At 40.1% G+C, this 24,799-nt stretch overlaps 1 protein-coding gene across 2 annotated transcripts; it reads right to left on the bottom strand.

The window, feature by feature from the left end:
- Positions 1–167: 167 nt before the first annotated feature.
- usp25 (ubiquitin specific peptidase 25) lies at positions 168–23,293 on the bottom strand. 2 transcript variants are annotated; one of them, XM_088280155.1, is made up of 24 exons: positions 23,067–23,293; positions 19,153–19,230; positions 17,735–17,879; positions 17,530–17,653; positions 17,212–17,374; positions 15,773–15,859; positions 14,859–14,996; positions 13,713–13,789; positions 13,488–13,561; positions 12,840–12,991; positions 12,073–12,200; positions 11,231–11,326; positions 10,961–11,125; positions 10,537–10,775; positions 10,362–10,432; positions 9,837–10,065; positions 9,390–9,638; positions 8,674–8,813; positions 5,831–6,009; positions 4,911–4,989; positions 4,738–4,817; positions 4,387–4,510; positions 3,115–3,307; positions 168–1,060 (listed from the first exon to the last, which is right to left on the bottom strand). In XM_088280155.1, exons 1-24 carry the CDS (start codon positions 23,106–23,108, stop codon positions 888–890), a joined length of 3,225 nt encoding a protein of 1,074 aa, XP_088136281.1. In that variant the 5' UTR covers positions 23,109–23,293; the 3' UTR covers positions 168–887. The 2 variants fall into 2 exon arrangements, with proteins under 2 accessions (XP_088136281.1, XP_088136282.1); XM_088280156.1 differs by having other exon boundaries at positions 8,674–8,810.
- Between the last annotated feature and the right edge of the window lie 1,506 nt (positions 23,294–24,799).

Raw genomic sequence — 24,799 nt, 5'->3', positions numbered from 1 at the left:
TGCAAACATTTGTCAGCAGTTGTCGTTTACTCTTATTTCAGAAAGTACAAAAAAAAGGGGACTGAACCAACTAATTATTCAGTTTTCACGAATTAGATCCTAAACATTTCAGTGCATTTTGACACCACTTATTTTGAGTGATTAGTGACACAAAATCACAACACATGTATTTATTTGGCCTAAAAGGGCCATAAATAAAATTTTATTCTATGGATTATTAACAAGCCACAGAAAGTCCATTGCCGCCCACACCAGCACATAAACCAACTCATTGTGGAGCAGCCCACAAAGACACAAGACCCATTTGAGTGACTGAGCCGCTGGCAAACCTGCTTTTTCGTAGAATCCAAAGGTTTTCATCCTTAGAAAAAATGAAGCAAAACGTCGTAATACTGTACCAAACTGGAGGCAGAGCAGCAGGGCAAACAAACCTTTCCACGCAGAGACAAATGCTTTGAGAGGTTTGTAGCTCTGTGTGGGGGGGAAGCTTGAATCAAAACCGTAACAACACTTTGTAAACTATGAACACCCCCAAATTTCTTTTGTCTTTGTCTCGCAAAGCTGATGCTGAATGTGCTTGGCTTTTAGCTGCAAAGTAGCCTTTGTGCTCCACTAACATTTCTCTTTAAATCTTCCCTCCTAAACAGTCCACCTTTGTCCTCTCCCCACTACACTTCCTCTGTTGTTTTTTGCGTAAAATAAGTGAAATAATATCGGTAATGATAAAACCTCTAGCAGCAAAAGAGTAACAGAGGAATAAGAGCTAGAAAGCAAGTGAGCCCTGGATTTCTAAAGGAAGGCATGGGTTAAGAGAGGTCCATGGGATTGAAGCCCAGGGCGGAGCTGGCCGGGGCGAAGGGGAGAGGTGCCGGGCTCAACTGCAGAGCTCATCTCCCATGGTTGGCCACCTTGCACAGCGTGGTCATGATGCGGCCGAATCTTTCACAAAGCTCCAAGGTGGAGTAGGCGGGCACCTTCGGGGGGTCGTGGAAGCTTTTGATCTCCGTCGAGCAGTCCAGCAACTTGGGGAGGAAGTCAGTCAGCTTTTCTTGGAGGTTTGCTATCAACAGAAAATATCCAGACAGAGAAAGATAACTCAGTGATTGATTGGATGGGCTTTTGGCGTCCTTATTTAGATCTCAAAACACAGACATCAAATGAGCAAATATTTGGATTACGATATCGGAAGTGGAAGTGTGTTGCACGGACAGTAAATGTCTGTATGGGCCTGCGTGATAAAAGTCAGCCTTTCCTGAACATTAGCCAGAACAAGCTTTTGCTGGACCAAACTGATATGAGCTTCTGCGCGCACGGAGAAAAAAAACATTTCAAGACAATTGCCCAACACTGATAAGTGCATTTCAAAAGATGACTTTATTATTACGGCTTAACACAACCTCAAATACTAGCCTGTAATATATATATATTTTTTACCTACTTTTTTAAGGGAAAGAGTTGCAAGAGTGTCAAGAATGGAGCAAATCAATGTTATTTGTTTGAGTAATCCTAGAGAATGATGTTTTCAAACAGATGACAATAATAGTAATATTTTTATAACTTCACCGTATTGCTGTAAATACTTTACTAACGATTACTAAAAGATGAGCGTACACCTCCCCTGGCAGTTCCATATGCGCTCGTCCTAAATCTGAAGTCTTTGTAAGTAATTCAGAAGATTAATCTTACACATCAAACAGTGATGATTGTGAAAAGGGAGGTGTGGATGGAGCATTTCTTTCCCAAATGGTTCCCTTGTGAATGCTAAAATATTCTCAAATATAAGAAATAGGGGAAAATAATAATCAAGTATACACATATTTTATTCGCAAATAATTTTGGATTAAAAAAAAAAAAAACAACTGGTTACTTAAGTAATTTGATTATCGTACTTTCAGCTGCAACTGATTGCCGAAATGAAATCTAACTTGATTTCTGACCAGTTGTAAAAAAGAAAAAAAAAAATATTCAAACATTACCAAAAAAAACTAAACTGAAACAATAATAATAAGTTAATATAATGGATTCAAATAAACATTGATTGTTGCAAATAACTCATGCAAAAAATCTTCATTTCATTCAAAATTAATCGATGGAATAATCGATTGAAAATCTGTTCCATACATGCAGCCTGGATGATAATTGCAAGTAATTTAAATTTAGGGCAATCAAACAATTTCTAGAACTCTGTAGGAGACCTTTGCACCTCTCAACAGATATTTTGGGCGCCTCCTCGTGAGTAAACTGCTCCACTTTTTTCAGGTTTGACGGCGCCTTCCCTAGACGGCATGTTTGCACTCCTTCAACAAATTCATGTTCAATATTCTTTAGATCAGGGCTCATACAAGGCCGCTTCATAAAAGTCAAATGTTCTGTTCTCATTTTTTTTTTTTTTTTAGTTGTGTGTTTTGGGTGACTTATTCTGTTGGCAGATTTATTCCTGCCTTTCTGAAATAGCCAGCATGTTTCACTCTAGAATGGCTTGCAAGTGATGGTTGAGATTTCATTCCTGCACAGATTTTAGACAACATGCGGCGGATGTCGCAAAGCACCTTTTCATGTTTCACAGTAGGTAGAGTGCTCTTTCATTATTGCATCTGTCAACATCCTGCAGAGCTGATGCGACTTGCCAAAAGCTCCAGTTTTCGGCCTTGGAAATGCATTTTGGCAAATTCCAGCCCGAGTCATTCTAGTGACCATTTTGGATTTTCCTTCATTATCAGAAAAAAAAAAAACAACAACCGTGTCCATGTGTCTAATATGAATGAATAACAACTAAGACATGAACAGAGTATTTCTGTAATAATCACAAACAGCAGTGGTTGCACACCAGACTTAATATACCCTTATACTAGTGATGGGAAAATGAAGCTTCAAATGTGCTTCATGAACCAGTTGTTGTATTTTTGTGTCCTGTAGATGGCACTGCTGGTTTTAATAAAGGGTTAAAAAAAAAAGGCAAGTCAGTGTGCTTTCAGCCCAATGTTAAACAGAGAGTGCCATCTACTGGAGGACAAAAATACTACAACTGCTTCATGAAGCAGATTTGAAGCTTCATTTACCCATCACTACCATATACCCAAAGATTTGATTTGTTCTTTTATGTCAAAAACTCACAGTCCATTTCCTGGCCCAGATAGGAGCACCAGCGGTTCCTCATGTCTTCCACTGCCAGCAGGTCCCCCTCTGTGTCGTGGACCAGCAGCAAGGGGATGCAAGGCACCACCAACTCGTTCATGATTCCCAAACCGGTGGTCACCTCTGCTTCTTCTCCCGACTCAAACATGGCTGCGGCTTGCTCGTTTAATTTCTATGGGGCGTAAAACACATTCCACACCAAGACAGTGAGCAGTACGCCCACCATTCATCATTAATTTCTTACGACAGAGTCAGTGGAACTTAAGGAGGACAGACTTCTCACACTGCGCCTGGACAAAAACATCTTGCTCTAACAAACTCAGTGACCTGAGAGAGCGAGAGAGAAAGAGAGAGAGAGAGAGAGGGAGAGAGAGAGAGAGAGAGTGAGAGAGAGAGAGAAAGTGAGAGAGAGAGACAGAGGGTGAGAGAGAGCGAGAGAGAGAGAGAGAGCGAGAGAGAGAGAGTGAGAGAGAGAGAGCGAGAGAGAGAAAGTGAGAGAGAGAGACAGAGGGTGAGAGAGAGCGAGAGAGAGAGAGAGAGAGCGAGAGAGAGAGAGAGAGAGTGAGAGAGAGAGAGCAAGAGAGAGAAAAAAGTTTTCCCTAAAAACCAACTTGGCGTTCGGGGATTCAAGGTTGGCTACACAAAACAACCAAGTGAATTAACTATGTCAATGTCGGCGATGTTTTCAATTAAAACAAGAGCAGGAGGTAAACAGCTGAGCCAGGGGTTTCTGGACAGAGATCTGAGATGACCGATGTGGCTGCGCCGAGCCAAAATTTGAGGTTAGATGAGGACATGCTAATGTGTTTACACTCCCGGGCCCTCCTGCTTCCTATTCCCACTCCAATGATTACATTACAAGCACAATGCTGGCGTAAGGTTACCGAGTGCAGACTGCTAAAGATCAGCTCGAGGCTGACCATACTCAAATACCACCAGCTCGATCCAAAGCACGCAGCTCTAAAGACAGTGGGAATAAAAGAAATCAATAATCATATAAAAGTATAGATGGGACTTTTCATTGTCAGCTAAACCCGTGAAGTATATTTAGGAATATTTAGTGGTCAAAAGTTCTGGTCATTTTAGTTTTGCTGCGTCACTGAATTCTGACATCACAGAGAGTTACAAAGACAGGACAAGGATGGCAAAGAATTATTACCACTGAACACAAGGGTGTTCCAAAGGAAAGCTTGGGGAGATTTTGCCACCTTGAGAAGCAACCGAACATTTTATGGCACATTTTCGACTCACCAGCAAACAATCGCGACGGTAATGACCAAGGAACTCCTCATCATGTCCTCTGTACAACCCCTTAGACAAAAGCTCTTTGTTGTATTGGTATGAGTATATCAGATAAATCAGCGCCTCCACATAACTGAAAAGGAAGCAACAGTCAGTACAAATCTTTTCCAACAATATAAAGGTTGCTAAGAACAACAAAAAGCAAATGATTTTATAATAACAGTGAATGCTTGTGCATTGTCTTTAATTTGCTGCCCTCTACAGGTGACATTCAAGTTACTTTGGAGGAAGAAAGTTTTAATATTTTTTTTTTTTTACAATATAAAACAATAATGATAATCAATTTGTGTGTGACCATACTTTGTCTTGTGGAAGAGCTCCAAGCCAGTTATCATGAACATGGTTGTTTCCCGAAAGTTCCTGTAGTCCTGATGCCATACCTGCGTTGAAAAATATTCATTACCGACGGGCAACTCATTGAGAGCTGCCGTCCAAAAAGAACGTCGTATAGATAAGGGGAAACCCCAACTGACCTCATACTCATCCATGTTGACCTCCTCAGGCTTAATTAGGTCCAGTTTTGCTCGTGCCACATTCATAATGCTTTTGCATCTGCGGAGGGGGAGGAAGGAAGGCCGTAAGACCAACTGGCAGCAGCTCTGATGGTGAGTCATTGTCGGGAGATGAAACGGTCTAGCCTGCCCCTGGGCCATAACTTGGCCTAATGAATCACTCTTTAGTGCTGAGAGGAAAAGTGAAACACTCCTCTGGAGGATCCTATTGAGGCCACATGCACGCATAAATCTAATTATCTTGCTCAAAATAGAGAAGTGAGAAATCAATTTTTCACTCAGGAATTTGGATAGAGGCCAGCAAGCATCGGAGGAAAGATTTCAGAAAGCGGCATGGGGAGACATAACACTCAAGAGGTACAATCAGGAACACGTTGGAAATACTAAGGGAATGCTGGTATCAGTCAGCAATGTGGAACGGTATTACACCATGTCTTTTTAGAATTACACATCAACTTACGGTCAAAGGAAAAGAGTTCAGAACTGTTCATGTATTATCTGTCTCTGCTTGTACGATAGACAGGCTGATGGATACTACGAGTGTCTGCTGCCCTCTGCTGGCCGTTTTTATGATATGCAAGCATGATGCAGTGACCAAGCTTTTTTTTTTTTTTTTGCACCAAATGGGAAGTGTTACTTGGTGGAGATAACTGCCACGGCTCTGTCAACATGACAGCATACCAGTGCAACATAGAATTAAATGCAACAGTGCGACTAAAATATAAATTTAAAGAATATTCAAAACTTTATCTACAGTGGAAGCTTCCACAAGTAACGACCAACAATTTTGAATAATAAAATAATATTCCCAGCGCAAACACTTGGTTCAACATATTTTGTAGGACTTTAAAAAAAACATTTTTTTTTTTCCCATCGTGTACCTCTCATCAAATGCCAGATTCCGGTCAGCAAACTGAGTGAGCAAAGTCCTCTCAAGGATCTTTTTGGGTGCTTGGTTCTGGAGGAAGTAGACAATGACGTGCTGAAGTCGGTAGTCATTCTCTGGGGGAGTGTCTTCTTGGGCAAATCTCACAAGTCGAGCATATTCCATCTTGAGAGCCTGTCCAGAAAAACAATATCATAGATCGTTAAAAATACTGAAATCTGCAATGAATTGACGTGATTCAAATGCAAGACACAAAAAAAAATCCTGATAAAGATTCAATGTGTTTTCTCTGAGGGGGGGGCAGAACTGGAGGGGAAATCACCCTCAGAAATAAATATTGAAAAAAAAAAAAAATATATATATATTTATTTTCTTAAAAATCTGCAAACATTCCAACCTGCCAGTGCTGACGTCAAGCGAATCATATCATGATTCTCCACTCGGCCAGTGATAGACATAATTGGTTATCGCAATATAGAATCGGAATCTGCTTGTCAAAAAAAAAAAAAAAAGTTCCTCGTAAAACCAATGTCCCATTGTTTACATATGGCGGTGGTGGCGTGGTATACAATACAATACAATATAATAAATAGCGAGCAGAGGTGTCGAAATTATTCGATTAATTGAAAACTAATGGATTATCAAATGAATCGAATAGTTTAATAATCAAATAATCATTAAGAGCCAATGTTGGACTGATTATTAGCCAACTCATTTGATTTCAGCCTACTCGCTTTTTCGCCTCACAGGGTTACTGCTTATCTCATAGTCCGCAAACTCAATATTAATCAGAATGCCGCGTTTCGACAACGTGGGACTGCATCCGAATTATACTTAAGGAATTTTATGGGCTGACTTTCTCGTTAAGTAATATTTCTATTTAAAAGTGTTAAAAATGAAAGTTGAATAAAAAGCATACTCCAATAAATGTTGAAAAGCAAACATTTCTGAAACATTGCAGACCTTGTAAAGTAATACATTAAACATGTTGGAAGAAAAGTGTTGAAAACTTGCAAAGACCAAGCTCTCCGTTGTCCAGATTTTTGGGCGGGCCTAGAACACGGACGAACTGACGCAACAAAGCATAAGCGACCCCTCCTCCTCATTACAAGTACTCAGCACCTTGAATGGAGTACTGAGAACTGAAAAAAAAAAAATTGCGTAACGTAAAGAAAATGACGGCCCACGTAGCTATCCATAAATGCATCCAGACAGAACTTGCAGATAGATAAATAAATAAATAAATAAATAAAGGAGTCACGTTGGTTTTCAAAAAAGTAACAACGGCAATGTGCGGACGTAAACAAGAATTGATTTGCATGAAAAGGTAAAAGTGGGTGGAGAGGGAATGCAAAACGGTGAGCGGGCGACAGTACCTCAAAAAAGGCTGCCTCAGGCCCATTCTTTTCATAAACTCTGCTGGATTTGCCAATAGCCATAATTACACCCTGCATGTTTGGGGTCATCATTGCCTGCCCGGGAAGCAGGAACTGCATTAAACAAAATAATAGGCTCTTGTGACGGAACAAGTGCGGGCAATCGCAGAGTTATTCACTCTGAAATGCTCAAATACAGACATGCCAGACGTGCATCACTCTGCAGTCCATGCATTTATGAGGGTGAAACATCCTTGAGGAACAGAGCCATCAAGTTTAGCGCTTCAAAGCGTCGTCCTCTTTGGGAAAACAGGAAGCCACGACAGCTGGGTTGGACAGTGCCGTTGACCGTCGACCACATTTCCATCGGCAAGATGCAGCGACATGCCATTATGAAATAAGCCATTCCACCAAAGTTCGACGCTATTAAGCGTCAAGCGTAAGAACTATCATGTAAAAATGCACATGGGCACTGATGCTTTCACCCGGCGATCACTTTTCTCACACAAAATCAAGATTTTCTAAGTCTCGGTCTACCTCGTCATCATATCCCCCTTCTTCTGACTCAATGACAAAGGTCGCCACATTGGGAATGGCCACCTCGACTGTGTGGTGGCCACGGGACTCGTCCTCCGTGACAAAATCAGGAGGCGGGACTGAGGGAATGCTCAACTGGAGTTCAGGCTGAGGGGAAGTGGGAGGGTGAAGAGACAATTTGAAAGGAAAGACTGATGGGATGTACACTGGCATAAAATAATCCGAATATTTTATGAAAGTAGTATCAAAATAATACCGTCATTTGCCCGAAAATAACACAATTCAGAACGTTGCCCATTTGAGCCCTTGAGGAATACGACAGACAAGCGAGGGTGTGCGCTCTTCGTGACTTCAGTGGCAAGTTTGTGTTCGAAATGACAGTAATTGCGTTTCAAGTGCACCTCAACTAAAAATAAGTTTGTGCGGCTTCACTTGGCACCTTAATTGAGAATCTTGGTTGAATTTACGTTACCGATTGGATGGTCTTGTGAATGCGGGAATCAAACTAAAATATGTCCATTACGCTGAATATGAAGTGTCAAAAAAAGTAATATTGGTTACATTTCAAATTTCTGACTCAATGCTTCCCTCAGCTTTCTAAGTTAAAATGACGGGACGTAGAAAGAGAATTTTATAAAGGGCTCAAAGCAAATAAGAGGTCAAATATAGTAGCAAAATAAAAAAGGCTGGAAAAAAAGGAAATTGCAAAGAAACAAGAATAGTTTAAGATCAAACTTGAAATGGTTTCCTGTGCACATGCTACGTTAAGATATTTTTGACATTCGATTACTGACTCTTAACTCATTCTCTACCAGCCCAGGTGAAATTAGTCTACTTTTTGGCTTCTATATACGTCAATGGCAATTTAAATGATGTCCACAAAGCCAGGTGTGGTGTGTTCGAAATGTTCTTGTATTTTACATACGGCATTTAATAGCGCTTCAGGGCTTCTCTCCTCCTGTTCAGCAGTCGCCCTAGAGATGGCTCTCTCGGTGTCCTCCTGTAGATGTTTGGAGTCATTGGTGGGTGATGGCTGCTCCATGTACTCGGGATCTTGCTGGGCTGCTGCAGGAGAGCAATTAGAACCATTAGCATGTTTTTTTTTTTAAATACAAGCAGAAGTGCACAGGGCTTGATAGAAAAATTAATCAGTGATTTCTGGGCGGCCGTGACATCCACCATGGAGGTGGATTTGATTTATAAGAAAAAAAAACAAAATAGACAACTGACAATCAAGGAGAACTGTGTTAGAGGAGTCAAAATTAATTGAATAGTCGATAATCAGTTATTAATGAATCAACAACTGCTTTACTCTATTCGATCCTTTAATCTTCTGCTTTAATTTGCAGAGCAATGCTCGACATTTTTCCCCAAATATTTTTTCCTGAATGACCTGAAATCCACACGTAGTTGAACCTGAAACCCACAAGGCGAGTACAAACTCACTCCCTCTCATGTGACATTGCTTCGTTGTTTATTTGGTTTTGTCTAACACGATGAAGAAACATAATGGCCAGAAAGAAGACGCCCACATATCGGACATTCAAGATTTTAAAAATTGTGGCACGGGACCGTGAAGTATTTGTACTCGGATACATTACAATGCTGGCTATTCTGAATGCCGATGAGTCGGACTCTGACCTGCATTGTCTGGAGGGCTGCAATCAATACTCATGGGCTGGGGTGAAGAGGAGGAAATGGAGGTGCTGGATGCCGCTGATGCTGCAGCAGCTGCCAACTTTTCCTGTTGGGCCTTACGAGCCTGCAGGGCATTCCACTCCTCAATTTCCTTGTCAAAGAGCTCATTGTCCTCCTTTACATACTGCTTCAGGTCCGGCGGAAGTTTGTCCATGCCACTCAGTATCTGGCCGGTTTCTTTATCAAAGTCCTCTGTGGTCACAATAGATGCAGACAGTGAGGATTAAGGTAAACACAATCTAACGTATAGTGCTTTGGAGAAAAAAAATAAATAAATAAAAAAAAAAAATCCCCATCCTGCAGCCGACAGGGAAAAAATACTGTTTGAAGACATGCATCTGCAACAATGTGCCGATAATTGGCATATTGCCTATTATGCACGATGCATACCTTCTATGAGGAAGGGCTTCTTGTCATTGATGTACATAAGACAGTAGGCACTGGCGTTGCGGTAGCCTCCGAACGAGTCACGCACCAGCTCCTCCCAGGAGGATTTTGTAACAGAGATATCGTTGTACTTCATCCAGCAACGCTGGTGGGGGTCATAAATGTAAGCCCAGTAGTGACCAGCGTTAGCCTGGCCTTCATGCACCAACACTGCATGAAGCCGGTAAGGAACCTTTAATAACACAAACGACATTTTCAGTGCATATTAATGCAACAGTATTTCAGGATAATAACACTATCACTAGTAGTGTTGGGTAAATGAGGCTTCAAATCAGCTTCATGAACCAGTTGTAGTATTTTTGGCCTCCAGTAGATGGCACTCTCTGTTCAACATTGAGCTGAAAGCCATTTTTCAAACCCTCTATTTAAACCAACAGTGCCACCTACAGGACTCAAAAATAACACAACTGGTTCATAAAGCAAATTTGAATCTACATTTTCCCATCACTAATTACTAGCAATTATCACCTGCATCATTGATTTGTCCGCGTACATCAGCTCAACGGTTCTGTGGATTCTTTTTATGCTGTCCTGTAGATCTAGTGAGATGAATTCATACAAACAAAGTAAGTGCCTTGTGTACTCAACACGCAATTGAAGAAGTAAAAAACATGAAGGACATAACATAAAAGGATAAATTTACCACGGGTGTCATTTTCAACTTCACTCCTCCATCGGTGCAGGCATCCCTCAAGCACTCTTAATTCCTCTTCGGTAACGTGGCGTGGTGCGGGGTGCATGGGGAGGTCAGGAGGTAGTCTGGACTGGGTGAAAGGCTTGTGGATGGGCGCTCTCTGCTGCTGGGCTGCAGTAAGGTTTGAAGCAAGGCCTGACGCAGTGCCTGAGCTCTCTGGGGAAGCCAAAGTGTCCTGCTCGGCCAAGCTGCCGGGTAAGACGAGGACCCAATTAAAAAATAAAGATTTTTTTTTTTTGTTCTCTAATATCAATATTGTTTGGGGATGATTATATATATATATATATATATATATATATATATATAATAGTGAACTGATATTCATATTATTTATTTATTTTACATCCCTCTTGTTATTTCTTATGAAACTTGCCTTGGAGGGGGCAGCTGTTGTCCAGTTGTGCCACCAGGCGGTGCTGATGAGTCGATATCGTCCACAGGCGAAGTACACACAGGCTTACTGGAGGCAAACTCCATGGCATACTGCAGGACATCTGCCAGAGGAAACCTCTTTGGGCCAGAGCCATAGCTCAGATACCTTTGAGAAAACAGGAGGATTGGGGTGAAAAAATTTTAAAAAAAAAGGCAGTGTGAGACATCATATAGCATGTCCTGCTGAATTTGGACTGATTAAAAAAAATACCTCTCCAATCTCTGTTGGAGCAATGTCAAATGCTCTTTTAACCTCCTGATTTCCTCTCTTTTGATTCTGGTTATTTCTCGGTTTCTGTCCATGTATCTAAAATAAATAAATAAAAAAAACATAAGAGTCATGAAATGCCCATTTGTTGTGATAGAAACTATATGCATGGGCAAAGGGGTGCTCTGTGACGTTTAAAAGCCGTCATGGTACCGGTGTCATTGATTTCAGACGTTTGCAACAAGGCAGAAAGCAACTTCACCCTGTGCGGTGTTAAGGAACAAATATGCACAACAGTGACATTACAAGCAAATGCCAGACGGTGAGACAGAGACAGCGTGGGTTGTTGTGATGAGTAACACGACATCAAAGACAAAATATGACTGCGTTGGCAAGAGAACGGAATAATTATCGAGTGCTTGGTGAATTGATCAGAATTCATTCTAGTTGTGATGTCTTCAATTTATGGACGCAAGATAGCATGCACTAACAGGCTTCAACCAGTAGAGGCAGTGTTGATTAAGACTCAACCTAGTTTGCACTTGTTTCCAAACATAGTGACTTTGAGGAGTTTATGCAAAGAGGGCACAGTCGTTTGTCGATACTATAACTTGTTTTTGCCTTACTGCCTGTTGCTTTTTCAGTTTATTAATTGATGAGCGTGTTTGTTAGTAAATATACATGCCCACATTGTTTTGGTCCATGACGAATGATAGGAAACAACAGACCAACATGAATTTGTGATGTCGGGACAATACTGCACCATCAATGTGCCGATTGTTTGCTCGCTGCTGCAAGTGTTATTCACCGAAGTGATAAATACAAAATAAATGAATGTGTATCACCTGTCCATGTAGAGCATGGATGGGAACTCAAGCTTGTTGTGGATCTTTTCAGGCCGCCCAAGTGCTTGATTAAACTCAAATCTTGAAAGCTCGAAGGTCAACACGGGAGGGAGTTCTGTGAACCAGTGCTGAAAGAAAACAGTTTGGAGGCTTCTTCAAATCTGCTTGTAACAATTTGTGCAGTTTCAATTTAGATGCAATAATAATAATAATAATAACAATAATAATAATAAATAAAATAATAAAAATAATAATAATTATATTTTGAACGGTGAGAACAATGAAGGATTCCAATTCAGGGGTAATAGAATAATTGTGACTCATTTGAATTTTGCATCAATGCATATGTAAAAGTTTTGTATGCCTTCATTCATTTAGATTTGACCAGATTGTGTGTAAAAGTGCCAACATTATATTTGAGGACATTGCTTCATGACAGGGCGGAACGTGGGCGACTGGTTAGCACGTCCGCCTCACACGATTCCAGCTTCGGCCTTCCTGTGGGGAGTTTGAATATTCTCCCTGTGCTTGTGTGGGTTTTCTCCGGGTGCTCCGGTTTCCTCCCACACTCTAAATTGGCCCTGGGTGTGCGTGTGAGCGCGAGTTGTTTGTCAATTGGCTGGCAACCAGTTGTGGGAGGACCCCGCCTACTGCCTGAAGACGGGATAGGCTGCAGCATCCCCCACCCCTCGACCCCCCCCCCCCCCCGACCCTCGTGAGGATAACCGGCTCAGATAATAGATGGATGGATGCTTCATGACACCGACCTCTTGTCCAGACCTGGCAGAGTTCTCCGCGGAGTGCAGTGATTCAATCTCCCCTTCGATCATTGCTGCCTCAAGACACTCGTGGAGATCCTTGAAACCATTCACCTGCAGGGGGTACTGGCCGAACATCTCCGTGTTCTCAAATTTTTTACCTGGGGAGTCGCACGCACACACACACGAGAGAAGTGCTGAACACAAAACCAGGACGACATCATTCTGTGCTGTGAGATTATAATATATGTCAAGCTCTTCATCTGATATTCTCTTGTTCAGCAAGACGCTAATTCATCACGCTTACTTACACGACAACAATGAGAAGCAAAAAACAAAATATAGTTGCGGGCATACATGCAGATGTGGCATCAAGTTCAATTTATGAGCAGCAGAGCCCACTGGCCCATGTTTTGATGGCTCTGGGCTACTATTGTCATGCGTAATAACCACAATGTCAATCAGCTGTCAAGGTCCTCCACGATCAATGCATCAGCACTCCTCTACACCGAGAGGATCTCATTAAGACAAGGTCACCTTTCATTACCAGGGGCAAAGACGTGTTTTATGGGGACTGCAATCAAAGCTCACCAAGACTTTCTCTGATAACTTCACACTTTTGCTCTTTATCGATTTCAATTTGACACCTCATCTCACCTTCCAGGACACCAACGGCAAGGAATCGTCCGTAGAAAAGCTCCACCATGGGGTTCTTTGGCTTGTCCTCTTCCCTGAAAGCAACAAATTATAAATAGCGCTGACAAACATGTTTGGCCAGATGTGCATACAGAAAGCAGACTTGGCTTAATTATAGACGGGCTGTTTTATTACCCGTTTTAAACTTTGTTTGCTCGTTGGGGAAAAAAAAACCAATGTAGTTACCCGTCTTCTTCCGCCTTCATTTGGAAGGCATCCTCCAGCCAGTCCAGGAGCTTGTGTGTGAACTCACTCACATCCTGCTGTGGAGCAAAGAAAGTAACATGCAGCGTGATCAATTACATGACTACTTTCACGATGTTGCCTTGTCAGCCCGGATGATAAGAGGCAACAAGGTCAAGAAATTCAAGTCATCTGAGCATTTCAAATGACTCATCTTCACAGAGGAGTTCACAAATTGCTGAATTTCAAAGAAACGTTCGCACCCCGTGGCCATCGCAGAGCTCAGGACGGGCCGCTGATTTGGGTCAATGCATACCTAACCTGACTAATGCCGAGCGAAGTGACATGACTGATGAGTGGCGAGGCCAAGTGCTCGACCCCGGTTAACCGCGACAAAGACGCTGGCGGAGTGCAAGTGCTTATGTAAGAAGAAGAACCAAAGAGTTTTGCACTCTTGACATGAGGGCCTCACATTGTAGGATGTGTTTTTGCAAGAGATGATGTGGGCTTGGGGATTAATTGTTTCAGATAAGAAAGGTTAAGTGTCCCAGAGTTAGCAAAAATGAAAATTCGCAGTGAAGTCTGGAGAAGTAGAGACGAACTACCAACATGGTGATGTGAAAATATTAAACATTTGCATAATATAGCAACTTTTTGTGTTTCGCACTTTTTTTTTTTTAATTATTATTTACAGGTGGTATACTGGTAGGCTGACGACAGAATTTTAAGAAATAATTAATTGATCACCTTTTTGGGAGAATTTTAGACTGCATATGCACATTCGATTTTAACTCATTCGCTGCCATTGACGGGTATTGAAGCCCAAAAGTCCATTCTTTTTACCTGGACGGGCAGTGAATTAATTCTTCTTACTCTTGATTTCCTTTCTCTCTCCTTTATTCTAGTCACATTTACGCCGCCTTGGGGCTTCCCCCTCAGTGACATTTCATGACAGTTTTCTCAACATCGGCTGTTGGTGGCGCGCCAATCGCGCTTTAATTGCAAAATCGCTTTGTGAAATTGCGATACAACCGAGTAAAAGTACTAAATAAACACATAAAGATGGATTTATGGATTAATAGCATGTGTGTGGGAGTGATTTTATTATGTTAATTGTAATCATGCTCAGCTGAGCAAGTTGTGGCTTACCTGTTGTGACTCGGTGGACTTAAAGGCGGCTTTGAGGATTTCCACTGCCCGTGACGGATCCACATATTTCCTCTTGGACCCTACCATGAGCGAGAAGAGGGTCCTCAGCTCTTGCATGAAGGGAAGGTTTCTGTGCTCCTAGTAAGAGCAACAGGAATAAAGAATTTAAAGCGGGCTGGGCAATCAATTGTCCAAAGGGGCAATGTGAGAAAACACACAATTTAATGCGAGATCAAATTTCATACAATTAATCGAATAATAATTGCTAAAATAACCTATTCTAAAAATACTTGATAGTGAGCACTCTAACCGAAAGCAACTAATAGAATTGTTTTTATATATCATGGTATATTGTCGCTGTCCTGAGAATAACACTTACCAGCATGTGGAATTTTTTTTTTTTTTCAGCTTTAATGCGATGTTTTTAGCATGGGACTTTCATTAAAAAAATACTTTAAAAAAAACAAGTGTTTTTCACAGGACAATGACAATATGCTGTAATAATTAGGAAATTAAAACATGACAGTTATAAGCAGTCATAAAATGACAAACATATACACCAATGTAATATACTTCATGTAATTGCAAGCGATAGACGAGAAGATGCAGAGGACAGAGAGAGATGGCTTGGCTCGGCCTAATCGCATCTGACTTTGTAAAGTCAGATTTGAGCCTTAATCATCATTGTTCCGTAGTGAACCAGTACCGATCCCAAGTGATGGGTAAATGACGCTTCAAATCAGCTTCACGAACCACTTGTAGTATTTTTGGACTCCAGTAGATGGCACTCTCTGTTCAACATTGGGCTGACTTGCCATTTTTTAAACGCTTTATTTAAACCAACAGTGCCATCTACAGGACTCAAAAATACAACAACTGGTTCATGAAGCAAATTTGAAGCGACCCCTTCTTACCTTCTGGTTTCGAGGCAGATCGTGGACTCTGGCTGGAGGAGAGTAGTTGAGCACCAGCCGCTGGAACTCGAGAAGGTTAAACAGAGACTGCAGGAGGAAAATATCAAAGAGAATATGTTAGTCATTTCCAGCAGAAGGCTTTTTCTATCGAATACTACAGTCATCTCATGTTAAAATCTCAGGAACTGAGAAGTGCAGTAGAAAACTGAAACTAAAACTCTGTGGAAAACATGGCATAGGAATGAGAAATGAGTAACAGTCAGGTAGGACAATTACCTACAATGTTAGAAAATGACAAAATAAGGAAAGAAATATTGCTTTAAGTCATCATAGTCCACATAGTGTAAGCCTTTTCAGAAATTACAGATCATGTTATGAAAACAGAATGTTGTTTACAACACATGTTGCTCTAAAAGTAACAAGCTCAAGGTCACGCAGTGCCTTTTTCTAAAAGGGTGGAGAATCACATTACAGAGGAGCTGGGCAACATGTGATAGAGTGTCTGGTGTTCAGATGGCATATTTCAGCTCCGGTTAAATTTGATCATGAACTCGATGAACAGTCAGTCTCGGTAATGGCTGAGAAAACGTTTTCCTGACAAATTCACTGAAGGGGTTATAAGCTCCAAAATGATGATTAAAATCAATCAACAATTAAAAAATAATAATAAAAAGACAATACATTGTTGGAAGGTGGTATGAAACTAATAGTGATTATAAAATATATAAGTATTTATTCAAATGAATTTGCCATAATAAATTTTAGTGAAAAAAAATGCAGCTGAAACGGACGGACACGGAGGCAAGCCGGTATCAATTTCTGACAACATCACCTGCAAGGGATGACCTCAAAATTTCAACATAATCTAGGGGAATTAAATTTTATTTGCCGAGAACACACTGAGCTCATTTATTTTGCAGCAAGAAAAAAAAAAATATTTCGGAACATTTTAAATATTACAATAATATCTATACCACAAAATTCCACGACCGTATTGAATATGGCATGTTTTTCCAATATCGTGCAGCCCGACGACGGTATGCGATTCAACCACCCTGACTTCAAAAGGGAATGAGGGGAGCCACTTCAATTGGTCGGCTGCGGTTCATCCCACAACGGCGCAAACGCCCTTGAAAGAAAACTCCACCCGTATGCAAAGTTGGACTGCACTTTGTGCTAGACTTGCGCTGGGCACAAAAATAGAGCACCACTACGCCAAGAAGCACCGCTGTTTTGTTTTTTTTGTTTTTTTTTTAAATTAACCATTTTAGAAGCAGTTCAATATATCTTCCCCCCCCCACCATAACGCTATACCACTTGAGTTTTTACAATTATTCTATCATTTAAAACCCCCCTAAGTTGGCTGAATAAATAATGTCGCAAAGCAAATGTGTTTGATTAGAAAGCATGCACGTGCATGTGTGTTTGGGTGCGCCCACCTGAATTACGGCACTGAACCAGCAGGTATTACCAACATTTTTCAAGCCTACGGGGCAGTTGTCGATCCTCTTCCTGTCATGTGGGTTGGGTGAATCACTCCATACTTCTGTATGGGTGCGCTTCAGACTCGCTTTGTTCTCTGCTATGCTGGCCTCCAAAACTCTAGAGACATAGAAGCGATAAAAGAAAAAAATAAATTGCAACTTATATCAGTTCTGTTCACTCCAATTGATTTTTCTAATCGCATTCATGGTTCTCCAGAACTTATTTAAAGCCATCATTCAAATATTGGTTTAAGGTCTAAGTTGCGGTTCAACCTGCTAATGGCCTGCTCTTCATCGGTGATGCCGGTCTCCCTGAATGCCCGGTTGGACTCAGCCAGGCTGAGGGCAATTGCTCTCTGAAGGTCATCTTTATCGTCTCCTGTCAGGTCAATGACATCTAAACCGAAACAAAAGCAGAATTTTTAAACGTACATCGCGATATATCCTCGCAACTTTTCGGCAAGGCGAGGATGCTCACTTGAATCCGCTTGACTTCCCACGCTGATATATCGGTCATTGGACACCTGAGAAGTCTGATAGTAGGTGGTCTCATCCTGCTGAGGAGCCTTGGCATTCTTCTCCGTCAGAAAGGCAACAGCCTCGGCCAAGTCGCCATTGCTCACCTGCGACATGCCATTCAAGTTAAAGTCAGTAAACCACGAGGGCCCGAACGTTGAATTGCATTTGCGATAATATCGCTATCCGATTCCATGAATCAAACTTGGAGACGTTAATGAAATGATGTTACGCCCCATTTAATTGACGAAGCCTCGTTGTAGCCGTTTGGAATGAATGCTGGCGCTTATTGCGTTTTATCAAAAAAAAAACTACAAGCATTATTTATTTAGTCATTTATCGACTGTGTGGAGAGATTCAGTGGTTCAGAAGTGTTGACCAGGTGTTTAGATACGTTTCATGAAACGGTCAACATGTTGAAGTGGTCAAGCCACAGATTTACCGAATCCACACTTTTGTTTGTCTGCTTTAACACTGATACTTTTATGTTCACGCCACACTTATTCGGCAGAATTGTTTTCCTGTTCACATGATGAACGCTTAGAACACAGTAAGTCAAGGCAGTTAGTAAGTTTACAACTCTTACTGAAGATAAATATGTCGTTCATATTAATCGATATTTGTCGTTATCGTAATACGATTTATTGCTCGTGTTTATTGATGAGAAGAGAATAGTCGCAGATTAAATTGCAAATGCAATATTGAGGGACAGACGGTCGGTGGTTATTTGCAATTATTTATTTATTTTTAAATGGCGTTAAATGGCGTTAAATGAGACAAGGCCATTGAAAAAACAAAAAAAATAAATAAACTGGAAATAGCCAGCTCACGAAAAATGACTTAAGCAGTAAAACCAGAGGTAGTTAAATAACAATTATTTCATGCAAACGATTAAAACAAGTTCAAACTTAACCATGAGAAAAATGAGTCTCAAAGCGAGAACTACCCGGCCAATCATCAATGAGGTTTGAAATGTGAATTATAACAATTTGTAGCAGGGATGATCACATTTTTTTTCCCACCTGAGTCCTAATCCAAGTCGCTTGTATTGAAGTCCTGATCCAATATCATTGCGGTGCAATGAAGAAAATCGCCCCAATTATTTTTAGTTGCTCTTATTTAAATAAAGTTATACCAAGTTGATAACTTTATCTATACACCTGTAAATCAGCAGTGATTTAAATCAATAAAAAATTTGTTTTATTCTTTACTTTAGAAATTATGAACATTTAAAAATCGGATATTTTTCACCCGATATCGATCAGATGAAAAACCACGTGATCCAATTCAATTTCCAATCATGCCGAGCGGGACAACCCTAATTAGTGATTTTTGAAAACATTCCTGCAAGTAGCAGCCGCATGCGTCCCAATGAATCACCTGCAAGGCCTGCTGAAGGAGCTGAACATCTGTGGTGCCTGTGACCTCTCGTAACTGGTTTAGTAGCGTCTGCTGGTGCTGTTGAGGGGAAAAGAGCAACAGTTGCTAAAAGGGCACAGAAACATAAGAGCTTGCGGTTTGCTACGGGTTGACTTAAGAAAATTAAAAATTGAACTTTAATTCGCGTTAAACAATTTTATAAGTTGAGAAACTTTTGGAGTTTTGAAAGAGAGAAGTGACGCTATATTTACCGACTTAGGGAAGCGTCAAGCGGTCTGCGCGCCACTCAAATAGATACATAGAGGTGGACGATTTTTTTTTTATAGTCATGATGCTGTCTCTTAGCAACATCCGTACCTCTCAAATTGAGACTTGAGATGAAATTTAACTTCTTAACATGTATCTAATAATAGGTACAATTACTATATTGTTAAAAAAATTGTTGAGTTCCAAATATGCACTTGAGAGATCTATTAAAATAGTTTATTTATAAGTGTATGGCATGATTTTATGCATTTGCACCTTTTTTTATTTTTAAATAAATTGTACACATTTTGTTTGGTCCAAAAGAATCTTAAATAATCATAATGTTTCAAAGAATTTGATTTGTTTATTTATTTTTTTTTACATTGAAAGATCTTCTATTTTTGTACCAAAAAAAAAAACCTTTGAATAATAGCAATTTCAATTATTACCAAAATAATCATGATTAATATTTTTTCCATAATTAGAGCAGCCCTAAATGCATGCAAGACTCCACGAAATTGTCTTAAAATGACTAAAATGACGGGTTCTCTAATAAACCATTAATTTGAAGATTTGAAATGAATTAATACTATTTCATTAAATACAAATTATTCGAAAAATATTTGAAAGGATGTAGTTTCCTCTACACATTACGGCCAATTCCGCTAGCCACTTTTACTTTGCGAAACAAGGAAAAAAGCGACAACATCATTTCGATGGATTTATTTGCGCACAGCCGTGAAACCTGATTACATCATCGCGGCATGTGACATAACGGACCAATCGCGAGAGAGAATAACCTCTGCGTAGCAACATTTTCTGAACATACACAGCATGTGTTGGAACGAGTGGCCACAGACTCCAGTCGTGATTATCTTTATGGATCCACCTTCGTGATTGTTCGCATGCACCATTCACACACACAGCTCAACTTTTCTCAAGTGCCAAGGACTTGCTCCCTCACTCCATTTCTCATGCCCTCACTCTCTGTTGGCCCGTAAAGGGGCTGTGCGCACAAATGTCATCATGGTTTATTGGCAACCCGCTTCATCCCAAGTTAAGACAGTTACAGTGGATATAAAAGGTTTACACACCCTTGTTCAAATGAGACCACGATAAATCACTTCTAAACGTTTTTCATCATAAGGTGACCTATACGCTGTACAAGTAAATCGAAATGTCATCTTTTTGCGAGCGTATTTAAAAATCACACAATTGAGACACTGTCGAGTGCACACTCTCTTAGAACGGGAGATGAGGAGTTGTGCAGAATTCGCCAATCACATTCAAACATGTTAAAATGGGCGTCAGCACACCGCAAACACCATTTCAAGTTACTCTGATAAACACCAAATAAAGTTCAGCTGTTCTAGTAGGCTTTTTCAGTCTTGGTTTTATCACACCGTGTCACATTTTCCCACGTGTTAGGGGAGATTTTGCAGTAGTTGTAAAGGTTAAAGGTCACATTAATGATAGATTATTTTATTTATAAATTCTTTTTTTTAAATTTTATCTTAGTCTTTTATTATTTTGTGTAAATGTCACGCGCTAACATAGTATCTGCGCATGTACAAAGAGGAGAGTGTTTTTATTTTATTTTGGGACATATTAATGTAAATTAAAATTAATAACCTTTATTACTTTATAAATTGTCCTCTATTAAAACCTGAATTAAATCTATAGATGATCTTTGCCTTTCTCTTGATTTTTATATCTTTATATTTATCTGTTCAAAAAAAAATTAATAAAACCACAAATAAATGGTGTTTGAACAGGGGTGTGTAGACTCTTTATATCCACCGTATGTCTGACAGTTGGATGATGTCAAACTGAGGAGGACTGCATGGCCTTAGTACACACTCCATCTGCAATGCAAGTCTTGAATAAATGCACTTAAAATAATGAGTGCACTTTGTATACAAGGCAAGCAGGCCCACAAGTCCTGAGGGAGGACGAGAATTGCCTGAGGTTTTCACAGGTGCAGCAGGCAGCACTCAAGGGTGCCAGTTACTTCAGAAAGGCCCTCTTTGCATTCGCCAATCTCATATTCATCAGTGTTGTGAGTATTTTTAGCATTTGTATTGAGATGCGGTAACCGTATAAAAGGCAGTGAAAAAGGCCTGAGAACACGGGCCATGAAAAAGAACTTCCCAGCACAAGTAAGAACTGCAGCTTTTACTGAACACATACTGCACAAGGATAAAAGAATGAAGACATAAGATAATTGCACAAAATAGGAGCAAGTTAGCAACCATTTTCAGCGTTGTCGTAGTAATGCTTAATTGCCGTGGTTTCAGTGCAATCAGCGGACATTTGAGAGCATAGACTAAAACTTTAAGCCTTTTTTTTTAAAGGGGAAGTAAACCCAGAAAAAATCTTAGCACGAATATGTTCTATGATGCCCCACCGGTCGAAACACGGCATTCTGATTAATATTGTGTTTGTGCAAAATGAGTAAAGCAGCAAAATCCACCCTTTTTTAGCCATCTCAGGGGGCGGCCATTTTGTCACTTCGGTCAACTGAAAATGACATCCCAGTTGCTCAGGGCTCAGATAACAACCAATTGAGGCTCGGAAAATAATTTGAAGGTATAGATCAGGGGTGTCAAACTAATTATGTGGACGGGCCACATCGTAGTTATGGTTTCAATCAGAGGGTCGACATGACTGTGTACGCATATATATGTATGATCACCTTACATTATAACATACACACAGCAAATTGATGGAAAGCCAGTTGTGAAATCAGAAGCCAGTAAGTAATTGCTTGTTCAACAGTTAAATTTATTTTAAAAGGGGAATATTGGTAACAAAAAAATGCTTGTTGTTAAAACGGAAGAAAATGTGTTGCAAATAGTAAGTTGACAAACATGATTTGACCTTCGCGGGCCACATAAAATGCGGCCGCGGGCCACCTCTGGCCCCCGGGCCTTGAGTTTGACACCTGTGTTATAGACATTTCTGCGCGTCTCGTGTAACGCCATACGCCCGTCCGTACTCATTCAAGTCAGGTGACGGACACAAGGTGCAAAATCTTTTCTGTCTTCAGACTCAGCTATCCCTACTCGCCATGCTATGTAAACAAAGCCATCAAATACTTTGGACATGAGTAACCTCGACAACATTAGCACGCCCCAAAACGGAGGACATTATTTTAAAACAAAACACCTCGTGGCTTGTTGTAACCCAGCTAAATACACTCACACAAAAGCAATGATCCTTTCTACAATTTTAATTAATTAGTTAATAGCAGGGAACTTACATGACATGACTTACACTTGGCGTTGCTTAATTCTAATGACGCCACGGTTGACGAACATTACTAAACCGGTTAACTGAGCAAAAGCTCGTTCGCAAAAGGGCAGCAAGCAGAACGCTTATAATAGTTACGCAATTTTCTCAAACTGCAAAACATGGGCTCGGCTGCTAACACTGGCTAACAATTAGCAAAACATTGTCTTGTGTGTTAGGCTACGATAACACAAGGCCTCCTGTAAACAAATCGCATTCGATTAAATTGCGAATCGTAATCCACATGTATAATACCGCTGCAAAGCGATGCAATGCACGCAGAAACATATATGTCATTTATAACGCTCAACCTCCAAAAAAAACATTGCATTGCACTTACGATAAAGTTAGCTAGTCACAGTTAGCTTTAAGCTTACCTTTTGAGAATGCTGCTGGAGGACATTCTGCTCTACAGTCATGGCCGATTCAGAGATAAATGTTGATCAAATAAAACCAAGATCAGCAAAACGCACCCGTTGGTTTTCCTCAGGTGACTTAAACGCGATGGGAATTCTTAGTCTGCGACATTACGAGTGCCATGGCAGAGTGAGTTGGCCAGATTGTCTGCAGGCATGAAAACATTGCCGCCTCCCAGTGATCTGGTATCGATTACTCACGTCTGTGACTGTGTGCGCGAGATTACGTCACGAACCATATTAATGTAAGGCACAGTCTTGAGTGGTAAAGTTGAGTTTTAAAAACAAATGTTTCTCCCAATTTAGATTATATATGTTTTGCATTTTGATACATTTGTAATAAGCACAAAACCTGGTATTTTTCCCCTTCACACTTGATGAGCTAATGTGAGGGAGCGAATTAAATGAAAAAAAAAACTAAATAAATAAATAAATGAACAAATAAATAAATGAATAAAAGTTTCAGTATTAGTTTTCGTGGGTTTTTTTCAAATGATTTACAAATTTTAAAAAAAAGACCATGGTATTTTGCAGTGAAAATTCAACAAAAATATTATTTCAAATCATTTTGAGAAGAAAGGGTACAGTTTACAGTTTGAACAGTCCAAAAACTTTGAATCACAAAAAGTGCCGTGCATACGGCTTCTCAAGTTAGATGCCAGCATGCATGCATACCCTAATTATTTCAACGCAAGGATGTCTTGTTTGCCAAGTTGTCAACTTCTAAAGTCGATTTGTGGGTTGAATTCCTGTCGAGAAGTATTAAACCTGTGTGTTCAATGTGTGGCCATCTCTGTAAAATAGCAACAATCAGCAAACCCCAGAGTTGATTGACAATGAATTGAATTTGCAAATGCGCACACACACGCACATCTAAAATATTGGCAACACCAGTTACAAATATGCAGACAAAACATTTTTTCATAGCTACAATATAAATAAAAATAATGATTATAAGCTCAACCATAATTATATAACGTTTAAGACAACCACCGCTGCAAACAAATGTCATACATATGTAGAAGAAAAATTAGTCATACAACAACAAATATTTCATTAAATATTTGTAACCAGTCAGTCATGCAATTGAAATGTTATTTATTTATTTAAGTAGGAAGCAAATGGCCGCACAACTGGGTCACCCTCAGAAATAGCATTGTGCTAGTTGGGATAACTGAAGCAGTCAGCATGCTGTGTTAAAAATGAATTGTGTCATCCAACTAGCACAAATGCATATTGATGGCATTCCTCTGAATATGTAAATGATGAGGATGTATTCAAACACAGAAGCATAACTAGGCTTTGTTGATCAAAGTGTTCAAGGGTCATTTGATTAATTAAAGAAGCTGGTTGAATCAGTCCCAAAATCTCCACTTCCTCTCTCTATTTGTTTCTTTTTTTTTTTTTCCTACTACTGTGTGTGTGTGTGTGAGTGTGTTTAGTAAAAAAGACAACTATTATGACAAAGGAGAAGAAGCCGAAAGAGATGTTTTCAAATGCAGGGAGTAAACGTAAATTAAATTCATCACCAAAAATAAAATAATAAATAGAATTATTTGAACTCATTTACATAGGGTGCTCCCAAAACATGTAATAAAATAAAATATTTCCATGTTTTCCCTCTGATTCCCAAAGCAACCAGAACATTGACGTCACGTGACGTCTTTGATAGGCACGCACGACTCCGAAGGATT

This window comes from Idiotropiscis lumnitzeri, chromosome 17, assembly GCF_059441095.1.
Source record: "Idiotropiscis lumnitzeri isolate Australia: NSW breed Sydney's pygmy pipehorse chromosome 17, RoL_Ilum_1.0, whole genome shotgun sequence".
Lineage (NCBI taxonomy): Eukaryota > Metazoa > Chordata > Actinopteri > Syngnathiformes > Syngnathidae > Idiotropiscis > Idiotropiscis lumnitzeri.
This window is presented reverse-complemented; position numbering and strand designations above follow the sequence as displayed.